The sequence below is a fragment of the Hippocampus bargibanti genome, linkage group LG06 (assembly GCF_051943395.1).
Source record: "Hippocampus bargibanti isolate YZ-2025 linkage group LG06, ASM5194339v1, whole genome shotgun sequence".
NCBI lineage: Eukaryota > Metazoa > Chordata > Actinopteri > Syngnathiformes > Syngnathidae > Hippocampus > Hippocampus bargibanti.
The window spans coordinates 30,260,804-30,273,186 of record NC_142739.1 but is presented as its reverse complement, the minus strand read 5'-3'; the positions used below and the strand labels follow the sequence as shown (position 1 = coordinate 30,273,186).

The window sequence follows — 12,383 nt, the reverse complement described above, 5'->3', positions numbered from 1 at the left end:
TTGTTAGCTAGCCAGCAAGTTTGCTAGCTAGCAAGTTCACTAGCTAGTTTGTTCGCTATCTAGCAAGTTCGCTAGCTATCTCATTTACTAGCTAGCAAGTTCGCTAGCTAGGAAGTTCACTAGGTAGTTTCTTCGCTAGCTAGTTTCTTCGCTAGCTAGCAAGTTCGCTAGCTAGTTCGTTCGCTAGCTAGCAAGTTCGCTCGCTAACAAGTTCGCTCGCTAACAAGTTCGATAGCGAGCAAGTTCGCTAGCTAGCGCGTTTGCTCGCTAGCGCATTCGCTGTGATTTATCATGTCACACCTGGCGCAAATCTGTTAGCTTCAGTCGCTCTTATGGAACGATTTGGGATGCCAGAGTATTCACCTCTTTAAAAAAGATATCATATTTTAAATGTAAAAAAGGAGCAGCATTTGTGTGTGTGAGTGTGCTACATTTGAGGGTGATGGGAAGTCAGTTAAGTAGCTGTCACAATTGATTCTTGTGCGACATGTACGTTTTTAATCACCTCACGAATTTTAATTGTATGTTCCAGAATATAAAATTAAAAAAAAGAATTAGTGTTGCAGTAGTAACACTTTCTTCAAAACAAGTCAAACTCCCATCATTGCTGCACGAGCTCACTTTTGCAATATTGTACCAGTATTGTGACAATATTTCGAGATATGCCATAAAAATGACAACAACAAAAATACAATTCTATCCTGTCTTGATACAGTCGCAGTTTGTGCTAATTAATGTGTTTAAAACAAAACATCTGAAGTCGTCTGAAGGACTAAAATGAGTAAAACGTACGTCAACGTTTAAAACTAACAAAATGATGACACATCTTTGGTTATTTAGCTGCATTTTTTTCTGGAATTCTTCCAGATAAATTTGTCAACACATTGTCACAAACAAGTCAATCATTAGCTATACAGTGATGCCTTGCCTTACCAACTTAATTGGTTCCCAGACAGAGTGTGTAAGGCGAAAAGTGTGTATCCCAAAAATTAATGTCCCATAGTAAACCATACAAATGAGAATAATCCGTTCCCAGGTCCCCATAAAACATAATTTTCTACTAAATAAGCCTTAAAACTACACACAATATACCTTATTTTATGTATAATAAATGTGATATTGTATTGTAATTAAAGTCATAAAGTGTACTTTATAATAAAGTCGTTTTAATTACCTTTGTGATGGTCTTTGATGGCTTGATGGAATGGATAGCTTTTTGCATAAAGTGTCTCAAGGAGCATTGGGTTGTACATCTTAGAAGTTGTGATCTTGCAACAGCAACAGATGCAAGCAGACACACGAGAAACTTCATTCATAGCTGGTTGCCTTGCTTGTCTTTTCATTTCAAAGTGAACTGATGGCTAGTGCGGGTTATTTGTGGAGCCTGATTGATGGGAATTTTAACCTTGCAGTCTACACTCTGTCTTTGAACTATCAACGTTGAACCAAGTCCAAATTTCACTGTTTTCTATACATTTTGTCACTCTCTCTCTCTGAACGGAACCTGACCTTCTTTCACCATCTTGAGGAATGATCCCTTGTAGGTGCTTTCTTTGTGATAATTTTATCTAGTTCCTCATCAATTGTGTTCTGTTTAGGTTGATAGCTTTTCGCATCAAGTGTACAGATAATAATAATAATACATTTCATTTATAAGCGCCTTTCAAAACTCTCATGGTGACTTTAATGGCTTGTGCGGGTTGATTGTGGAGCCTGATTGATGGGAATTTTAACCTTGCAGTCTACACTCTACCTTTGAACTATCAAAGTTGAAACGAGTCCAAATGTCACTGTTTTCTAGCCATCTTGTCAATCTCTCGATGTCTTTAATGTTTAAACCACCTCCCTCCCCACTGCTGCGTTCTTGACCAATCACGTGGCTTGAACCGACGACTGGGGGCGGGGAATAGAGGACCAAAAACAACCATTTTCTTGTTTGTATAACGGGCTTGTTCGCGAACGACACATCACTCATTGTGGCAGCTCAGTGTGTATCCCAAAAAATAGTTGTTATGCCAAGGTAAAATTAACGTCCGTAAACCGAAAAGTTCGTAAACCGAGGTATCACTGTATTTGCCTAAATTTCCTAAAAAAAAAACATTCAAATAAAGGCATTGATCTGACCCCTCCCCCACCCACCCCCCCAAAAAAATCATCACAATATTTTGATTGATCCCCGTCTTAACATGATGACGCGCCCGAGTCTTTTTCAGTGACAGCCTTGAAAGGGGCGCTTGGAAACGCCCCCGTGCAGCTCCACGTCCACGTCGGACCAGGAGAAGACGTCGCCGGCCAGGTGGTTGCGACACGACGCCAGGCCCTGAATGTCGGCCGCGCTCAAGACCGAAGACCACATCTGGACGTCGGCCAGCTCGCCCACAAAAGACTGTGAGGCGTCGAAACGCCCGCCCAGGGTGTCCTTCAACCGGCGGAAGGGAAGTACAAAGACAATCTTATTATTGAATTTGAGTCTAAGTCTGCAAAGTCAGAAACAAAAGTGGTGCTTGGACGCCATTTTCTGGCATCTTAGCTCATTGACTGCCAGACGGACGATGTGCACTCCGGTGCCAGGGTTTTTGTCATTGTCACTTGAATTGCAGGTCCCGAAGAATATTGAGTTTTAGAACGACATCAACATTCAATGCAGCGTCAGAAACCTTAAACTCTCTTCTTTTATCAGAAAAAAAGAGTTGATTCCTAAATGACGTGCGTCTGGAGTTATATGAGCTTGAAATGAGGGCGGCTGTCCAGAATACAATGCATACATATTGGTCTATATAGCACTTTAAAAACAGCTGATGCCTTAAACTGCCGTTATCAATTTTGCTCATATGCTACCTAGCTAGCTATTTGCTATCTATTAGCTATCTGGCTAGCTGGGTCGCTATCTCGCTAGCTATCCATTAGCTGTCTGGCTATCTAGCTAGCTGTCTGGCTTGCTATCTATTAGCTATGTATTATCTGGCTATCTCGCTAGCTATCTAGCTATCTATCCATTAGCTGTCTGGCTAGCATATTGTTTGAGGTAATAATAATAATAATAATAATAATACATTTCATTTATAAGCACCTTTCAAAATTCTCAAGGACACTTTGCAGTCACAGAATGAGTTTTTCTGTGGGTGAGCAGCGGCAGCCAAATGCGCCAGCGTACAGTCTACCCGGAGTAACTCAGATAACTAATAGATAGCCAGCTAGCTAGTTAGATAGCTAATAAGTAGGAAACAGAGAGGTAGCTAGGTAACCAGTATAGTGCTTTAACAACAGCTGAAGCTGGAACAAAGCGCTAACATTGAAAAAAGGGAAATGCTGCCCCTTTGTGGAAAGCAAAAAAACATTACCAGAGGCCATGGCCAGCACTTTATCGGCACCCAAGCATGAAAAAACAAAATCTGAATACATTTGTGAATGGCACTCTACGACATACTTTCAATTCCCGAATAAATTTGTAAATGGCAGTGAATTAGTTAATTGCCAGATAAACTAGGTTAAAGTGAGTTGAGGAGCTTTGTTGAAACCAAAGTATGTATTGCTTTTGGGCTAAGGAACTGTTAGTGTGTCAACCACCTTGTTTATTATTATGATGATGATTATTATTTTTATTGTTATAATAATAATAATAATTATTATTATTATTATTATTATGGCAGCATGGTGCCACTTCAACAAAAGGAGTGCTTTGCTGCCCTCTTCTGGCACCTTGATGCCAAGCATATGAATGTAGGTCGCTACTACTAATGCCAGGGAACTATAACACAAATTAAATACGCCTCAAGCTGTTATCTTGTGGTATACCCGTGCCAAGGAACTATGTTGGAGTGATTAGGAGCTTCATTTTTGTCCATTCTGCCTCCCAGGCAACATCGATTGGATGTACAGTACAGGTAACATCCGACTTACGACCGAGTTCCGTTCCGACCAAACAGTCGTAAGTCGAAACGGTCGTAAGTTGAAATCTATGCAAAATGTCGCGCATACGGCCGATTGCTGCGCGAGAGTGAGATGCTGACTGGCTAGCCAAAATTGCCGTACGCGTTGCCGGCCTGCTAGCGCGTCGCGGTGCCGGGCGTAGAATTAAAATGTAAAAAAATAGGGCCTGGTGGTCGTAAGTCGAGCTGGTCGTAAGTCGGATGTTACCTGTTTTCATCACACACACACACACAAAAGTCATTTGTCATTTGTCGTCACCTGTTCCTGTCCCAGGACAAAGACCCCTCCTGCTCTGATGGGATGCCAAGGGGCCAAATCCTGGCCGGAGCCCCGCAGGTGGCCATCTTGGTAGGCCTCCCAGCGGCCATCTCGCGTGGACCACGTCACGCAGACGTGCCGCCACCTGCCGTCACTCAGCGTCACGGGCAAAGACGCCGCCTGCAAGGAAGGTCGGTCATATGACGCCATCATCGCTGACAAAGATGTCAAAGTACAAAAGTATTGAGCTTAGTTGGTTGTCCTGATCAAAATGTCCCACAATGCATCTCTCCAACTGCACTAAGAGTTACAAAGAGGCTGAAACGGGGGGCGTACATATTTGGTGGGTTAAAAAATGGAGGTGGGCGGGGCAACCTTGGCTTGCCTATAAATTACATGTAATATTATTATTATTATTATTATTAATGACAAAAACCGTGGCACTGGCATGGACTCATTTTGGCACTCGTCTGGCAGCGAATGATTTAATAGAAATATATTTGAGTCAAATTGTATAATTTAAATTTTTAGCCATCTTAATTATGTGTTTTGGTTCATTTAAAATATGCAGATCGAAATTGAATGAAATTGTTTAAATTTGTTGATGGATGTCTTTTTTTCACCTGGTCGTCCACCAGCAGCTCCACGGGGTTGCCCCCCCACTCGATCAGCACCACCTGGTTGGCCTGGCCCGGTGCCGAGTAAGAAAATGGCGTCCCCATGGGGGGTCCGCCGCCGGTCTTGATCCGCAGGCACAAAGTCAGTGCGAAGATTTGGCGCGGTAGCGTTCTGGTGACGCGCGCGTGCATGTGGCTCGTGCGCAACGGGAAGCTTAGCAGGAAGGAAGCGGCGGAAACGGCGGCTTCCTTCTTCCGGGTCGAACCTGAAGGTCAACGGCGGCAAAAGACAGCAGGTGAAAGTTGCTCAACTGCGGTTGTGGTGGCGAAGTACAAAGTCTTTATTCATATTATTTATTTATGTATTTATTCAAATGAGAATATTTAGCATTTTTGGCGACTTTTCCTCACTACATATGTGGCCTTTGTCAAAAGACTTTTTTTTTGGAAGCTGTCCTCTATTATATACTGCGGAACTATGTCCAAGTGAGTTGTGGAGCTTCATTTTGACAATAGCTTAGTGAGAAGCGTATCACTCAAGTCACTTGAGGCGTTTTCTTATACTTACTTCAACACAAGATGAACACCATCCCACCGTATGTATTTATTTATTTATGTATTTATTCATTTCTTTATTGGATTGGATTGGATTGGATTGGATTGGATTTGCCTTTATTAGTCTCGCAGTGGAGAAATTTACATTTCACAGCAGCAAAGCTGCTTATTGTTTACTTTATTCACTTATATACTGGTTCATTTTGTTTATGTATTTATTTATGTACTTATTTATATATTTATTCATTTATGTATTGTTTACTTTATTCATTTATACACCGTTTTATTTGTATGTATTATTTATTTATGTATTTATTTTATTATTTTTGATTAGTTTACTGCTTTATTTATCTATTGATTTATTTTGTTGTTTACTTTATTCATTTATATACTGGTTCATTTTGTTTATGTATTTATTTATTTATTTATTTATTTATTTATGTACTTATATATTTATTCATTTATGTATTGTTTACTTTATTAATTCATACACCATTTTATTTGTATTTATTATTTATTTACTCATTTATTTATGTATTTATTTTTTTATTTTATATATTTATTATTTTTTATTAGTCTATTGCTTTATTTATCTATTTATCTAGTTATTTGTGTATTTATTCATTTATTTATTTAGTCATTTGTTTAATGTATTTATCTACTGGTTTATTTATTTATTTATTCTTTTTTTTAAAATTAATTCATGTAATTATTTGTTTACTTTATACATGTATTTATTTATCTTCCGGTTTATTTGTGTATTTATTTATTTATTTATTTATTTATCTAGTTATTTATGTATTTATTTTTGTGTTTGTTTATTTTATTTATTCATCTCCCAGTTTATTTATTTATCTACTTATTTATTTATAGGTATGGTTTTATTTATGTATTCATTTTTTTGTTTATTTATTTATCTAGTTATTTACAGTATTTATTATTTTGTTTATTTTAGGTAGTTCTTTATTTAATTATCTGCTGTTTTATTTAGTAATTTGTTTATTTACATATTTATGTATTTATTTACATATGTATTTATTTTATTTTTATTTAAGCGCTATTCTGAACTCAAAATCTGAGTTGAAACAGCAACGACCACCCCACCCTTGGCGGCCATTTTGTGCCTCGCCGTCGCCTAAAAATGACATCACAGCCGTGATGTCACTTGACGTCTCTTTCGCGCACCTGCGAGGTGAAGCCCGTCCGGCATCTTGTCCAGTTTGTTGCCGTCACGTCCTCCGCGTCGGAGGTCATCCTGAACGTCTGCTTCGTTGCGGTCATGAACGCCCTCGTCGCCGTGGTGACTATCGTCGAGGCTTTCCTCAAAGTATCCGGTGTGGTTGGCGCTGCCGTGGCGATCGTTCGGGTGTTGGTGTTCGGTGTGCGGGTGTTCGTGCGGGTGTAGCTGATCCTCCAAAGTGTCGATCTTCCTCTGCAGAAGTTCCCTCAGGGAACTCGAGTGGATCAGGGAGGAGTTTTTCTTCCGCTGGGGAATTGAAAGACACATTGAAATGCATTATTATTATTATTATTATTATTATTATTATTATTATTATTATTATTATTATTCAGATTTAGAATCATAAAGCCTTTAATAGTCCCACAATAGGGACATTTTTGGATTGGATTTGCATTGGATTCGCACTGGAGAAATTTTTGTTTCTTATTAATTTTTTTATTGATAGGCGCCTATAAATGACATGTACTGTCATGAAATGTAACCCTAATCCCTTATTGTTCTTCTTATTATTAGATATCTATTAATAATAATACATTTCATTTTTAAGCGCCTTTCAAAACTCTCAAGGTCACTTTACAGTCACAGGATAACTTAGAAAGCTAGCTAGCTAATAGATGGCTAATAGATAGCGAACAGCTAGCTAATAAAAATAATAATAATACATTTCTTTTATAAGCGCCTTTCAAAACTCTCAAGGTCACTTGACAGTCACTGAATCAGTTTTTCTGTGGGTGAGCAGCGGCAGACACATGCGCCAGCGTTCACTCAACCCGGAGTAACTCAAATAGATATAAAATCAGCTAGCTAGGTAGCTATTAGATACCGAATAGATAGCCAGCTAGCTAGCTAGTTAGATAGCTAATAGGTAGCAAACAAATAGCTGGCTAAGTAGCCTCAAATAGATAGAAAGCTAGCTAGCTAATAGATAGCGATCAGCTAGCTAATCGATACCGAATAGCTAGCTAATACTGCTACTACTACTACTACTACTAATAATAATAATACATTTCATTTATAGGCGCCTTTCAAAACTCTCAAGGTCACTTTACAGTCACACGATAGGTTTTTCTGTGTATTAGCTATCTCTTAGCTGGCTCGCTATCTAGCTGTCTAGGTAGCTATCTATTAGCGACTGTATCCTGTGACTGTTAAGTGACCTTGAGAGTTTTGAAAGGTGCTTATCAATGAAATGTATTATTCTTATTATTATAACTGTATCTATTAGCTAGCTAGTTAGCTTTCTATCTATTTGAGTTACTTGTGGGTTGAGTGAATGCTGGCGGGTGTGGCTGAAAAACATATCCTGTGACTGCAAAGTGACCTTGAGAGTTTTGAAAGGCGCTTAGAAATGAAATGTATTTTTATTGGGGGCGGGCTTAGACCCGTTTGCCGCGCAGCAAAGGTGGTCTCGGTTTTGAATTGGTTCGGCCTTTGATTGACAGGCGATCGTCGCCATTCGTGCGCTGGAGATTGTTTGAAAACGTTTGTGTGGTCCATTGTGCTGTCGGACGTAATCCGGTTTTTGTGGCCCAATTACCTCAGTCAAGGGAGATCAGCCTAATTACTGATGATCTTTGAGTCTTTAACCCCGCCCCCCTCCCCCAATCCATCATGGCGGCTCTTTGGTCGGACGCAATCCACTCCTTGCGCTCTTAACTCATTGACTGCCATTCACTAATTTATTCGGGAATTGAGAATAGGACGTAGAGCGCCATTCCTGACTTCCTTCGGGTTTTGTTTTTTCATGCTTGCGTGCCGATAAAGCACTGGCCATGGCCTCTGCCAATGTTTTGTCTTTTCTACAAGGGGGCAGCATTTCCCTTTTTTCCATGTTAGCGCTTTGTTCTAGCTCAGCTGCTGTTATTATTTATTGTCTTTATTTATTGTTCATTGTATTTATTTATTGGATTGGATTGGATTGGATTTGCCTTTATTAGTCTCACAGTTAGTATTATTTATTATTTATTATTTATTGTATTCATTATTTATTATTTATTGTCTTTATTTATTATTATTGTCTTTATTTATTGTCTTTATTCATTATTATTCATTATTTATTATTTTTTATTTATTGTCTTTATTTATTGTTTATTGTTCATTGTTTATTATTTATTGTATTTATTTTTTTATTTTTTTATTTTTTATTATTATTTTTTTATTATTATATTTTATTTTATTATTATTATTTTTTTTTTTTTTTTTTTTTTTGTGTTTTTTTGTATTTATTTTATTATTTATTGTATTCATTATTTATTATTTATTGTCTTTATTCATTATTATTGTCTTTATTCATTATTTATTATTCATTGTTCATTATTTATTATTTATTATTTTTTTGTTTATTGTCTTTATTTATTATTTATTGTCTTTATTTATTGTCTTTATTGTTTATTGTTCATTGTTTATTATTTATTGTATTCATTATTTATTATTTATTGTCTTTATTTATTATTTATTATTGTCTTTATTTATTGTCTTTATTCATTATTTATTATTCATTGTTCATTATTTATTATTTATTATTTATTATTTTATTTATTTATTGTCTTTATTTAGTATTTATTGTCTTTATTTATTATTTAGTGTCTTTATTTATTGTTTATTGTTCATTGTTTATTATTTATTGTATTTATTTATTATTTATTGTTTATTATTTATTGTATTCATTATTTATTTTTTATTGTCTTTATTATTCATTGTTCATTATTTATTATTTGTCTTTATTTATTATGTATTAGTTATTGTCTTTATTATTGATTATTGATGATGTCTTATTGTCTTATGAAGGTGTCTCACCTGGAGGTTCTCCAGCCTGTCCTTGAGGGCCCGCAGCATCCTCTCCATCTGCTCCGAGTCCGCATCCTCCTCTGAGGGCTTGGCGTCGTCGGCCCCGTCCGAATGCGGCGAATCAGGGCGGGAATTGCCGCCGGAGGCTCGGTCGTCGCGAGCCGATCCGGCGGCGAATCCCTGGCACAAGGCCAGCTTGGCGCTCAGTTCCCGGATGGTCTCCTTCTGGTCCACCACGGTCTCTCTGTGGCGGAGGAGACTCTCGCGCAGGTGAAGGTTGGCGACCTTTGACTCCTCGCTAGCTCCCCACCAACCCGGCGGCGGAGCGCTTGTTTGGCCAGCGGCGGCGGGGAAGCAGGCGGGGTCGGCGTCCGGCGGGACGGGCGTGCACACCAGGCGCGGCTGCGCGGCGCCGCGGAAGTCGTTGGAATCCCAAGCGGAGGACGCGGGAAGGAGGACAAGATGGACGACGAGGAGGAGCGACCAGGAGGTGAACTTGCTTTTGCTCTCCATCTTTCATCAAAGTCCAACGTCCATCGTCCGCGTGCTTGATCCGAATTCTGGGATGGAAATGCAAAATAATTCGCTTTACGTCACTTTAGCCGCGTTCACCTTTCTCTGCGCTGGGAGGGAATATTTCATTTTTACTTACTATCAATTAGCTAGCTCTCGAGCTGGCTATCTATTAGTTAGTTATTGGTGAGCTAATCTCGCTATCTAGCTAGCTATCTAGCTGGATACCTTGCTACATAGCTATTTGATATCTATTTGCTAACTAGCTAAATAGCTGGCTACCTAACCTAGCTATCTATTTGCTATCTATATGCTATCTATTAGCTAGCTCTCTAGCTGGCTATCTATTAGTTATTTATTGGTGAGCTAATCTCGCTATCTAGCTAATAATATATATATATATATATATATATATATATATATATATATATATATATATATATATATATATATATATATATATATATGTATATGTGTGTACCTTGCTACATAGCTATTTGATATCTATTTGCTAACTAGTTAAATAGCTGGCTACCTAACCTAGCTATCTATTTGCTATCTATTAGCTAGCTGGCTAGCTCTCTCGCTGGCTATGTATTAGTTATTTATTGGTGAGCTAATCTAGCTAGCTATCTAGCTAATAATTATATATATATATATATATATACCTTGCTACATAGCTATTTGATATTTATTTGCTAACTAGCTAAATAGCTGGCTACCTAACCTAGCTATCTATTTGCTGTCTATATGCTATCTATTAGCTAGCTGGCTAGCTCTCTAGCTGGCTTTCTATTAGTTATTTATAGGCTAGATAATCTCGCTATCTAGCTGGCTACCTTGCTACATATCTATTTGATATCTATTTGCTAACTAGCTATCTAGCTGGCTACCTAACCTAGCTATCAATTTGCTATCTATATGCTATCTATTAGCCATCTATTAGTTATCCATTAGCCAGCTAACTTTCTATCTATTTGACTTATTCCAGGTTGAGTGAACGCTGGTGCATGTGGCTGCCGCTGCTCACCCACAGAAAAACAACTTATCCTGTGACTGTAAAGTGTCCTTGAGAATTTTGAAAGGCCCTTATAAATGAAATATATTATTATTATTATTATTATTATTATTATAAAATAATATAACAACAAAAAGACACTCAATCAGGACATTCAATCGGAGGCACTCTCTGCACCCTCTTTGTCATACGAAGCAGTTCTAGATGAAAGAGGAGAGGATCAAAGCATCCTTTTCACCAATGGATCAGGGACGTCACGGTGAAATATGCACATCTGCTACAAGCTGAATGTCGAAAGCAAACACGGAGCTGTATCATCCGTTGACGAAAAAAAACACTGTCTCACATCTCCTGTCCCACGTCAGTTTGCGTCAATTCCAAGCCGCGACACTTCCATTTTGATGCCTCTCTTTTGACTGAAAATGTTCTTTATGAAATCTCCAATGGGGTCCAAGTTCCATGTTGTGGCGGCCATTTTGTCTTGACAGCGGCCTGACAAAAAGCCGATGTCGCGCACGTCGGCCGGAAATTGGCGAAGCGTGTTGCGATGCGCGGCCTCTTTTTTTTTGGGGTGACGCCGGTGAGGCTTAAAGGCCAGACAGATGGCCTCCCAAGTGGCAAAGCGTGTCAACACCAATCTCTCCCGTTGAGCCTCCAGCCACTTGATCAGTTTATCGTCAGCGCCAACCTGCTCAATTAACCTAATTAGGAGCGCTTGTTGCGCTCGCCTTCGCCTCCGATCACCGAGAAACCCCCCCTCCCCCTCCCGCCGTCCTCCATCTGGACTACGCGTGTTTGCGGTAATCCGCGGCGCGCCAGGTGGCGGCTATTTAAGTGGCGCCATCGCTTGTAAACGGAAAAGCCCACAAGTGTACCTGAAAAAAGCGCCGGCGGAAGCCAGTGGCGAGCGTTTCAAGTTGGCCATTTTGACACATTGTCGTCGCTTCTTGACAAAATAGGAACCATTTCGTACTAATCCTAAACTCAGCTCTTAATCTTTTGATTTTACATAACGCACGACAAATTAATCAATAACTACTTTTCACATTTCAACGACAACTACTCTCAAGGACACTACATTCACAGGATATTTTATTTTCTGTGGGTGAGCAGCGGCAGCCATTCACCTGTATCATGGAAAACAACCTGTCTTGACCAAACCTAGTACTTTTTCTTGCATGATCACCCCACGCTCCTCCCCGTAAACATTAATCTTGCAATCTTGGCCCCGAGCCGCCAACTGTTTCGACTTTCCTCGTGTTATTTGTTTATTTATGTCGCCTGACGGCCCAAAAGCATCCCCTCTTCCTGCCGTTTGATCTCACGCAAATCTGAAACGTTCTTACCTTTTTGCCGCCCGAGCATCCGCCCCAACACTGATCAGATTTTGACCGGGATTTCCTCGCTGGGCGCCTTCCCCGTCGTCCACCTCGCCCCCCCCACCCCTCCTCCTCTCACTGGCTCC

At 39.2% G+C, this 12,383-nt stretch overlaps 2 protein-coding genes across 2 annotated transcripts in view; one reads left to right on the top strand and one right to left on the bottom strand.

The window, feature by feature from the left end:
• Window positions 1–463: 463 nt before the first annotated feature.
• On the bottom strand, window positions 464–12,375 carry LOC148897227 (neuronal pentraxin-2). The gene is made up of 6 exons (XM_088998002.1): window positions 12,265–12,375; window positions 9,397–9,947; window positions 6,546–6,846; window positions 4,812–5,071; window positions 4,189–4,368; window positions 464–2,419 (listed from the first exon to the last, which is right to left on the bottom strand). The coding sequence occupies exons 2-6, from the start codon at window positions 9,898–9,900 to the stop codon at window positions 2,210–2,212; spliced, it is 1,455 nt and encodes a 484-aa protein (XP_088854128.1). The 5' UTR covers window positions 9,901–9,947; window positions 12,265–12,375; the 3' UTR covers window positions 464–2,209.
• Window positions 9,751–12,383, top strand: part of LOC148897226 (BAR/IMD domain-containing adapter protein 2) — a 37,735-nt gene continuing 35,102 nt past the window's right edge. Inside the window, exon 1 of the mRNA XM_088998004.1 lies at window positions 9,751–9,877. The gene's annotated coding sequence lies outside the window, so the exon portion shown is untranslated. The remainder of the gene's footprint in view (window positions 9,878–12,383) is intronic.

What these genes read in the sequence shown, in the direction of transcription:
- LOC148897227 (XM_088998002.1), bottom strand. Translation starts at nt 9,900, where the DNA reads ATGGAGAGCAAAAGCAAGTTCACCTCCTGGTCGCTCCTCCTCGTCGTC. An exon ending in ACAGGCTGGAGAACCTCCAG is followed by an intron (nt 6,847 to 9,396) that starts GTGAGACACCTT and finishes TCAATTCCCCAG; the next exon opens with CGGAAGAAAAACTCCTCCCT. An exon ending in TTGTCCTGGGACAGGAACAG is followed by an intron (nt 2,420 to 4,188) that starts GTGACGACAAAT and finishes CGCCGGTTGAAG; the next exon opens with GACACCCTGGGCGGGCGTTT.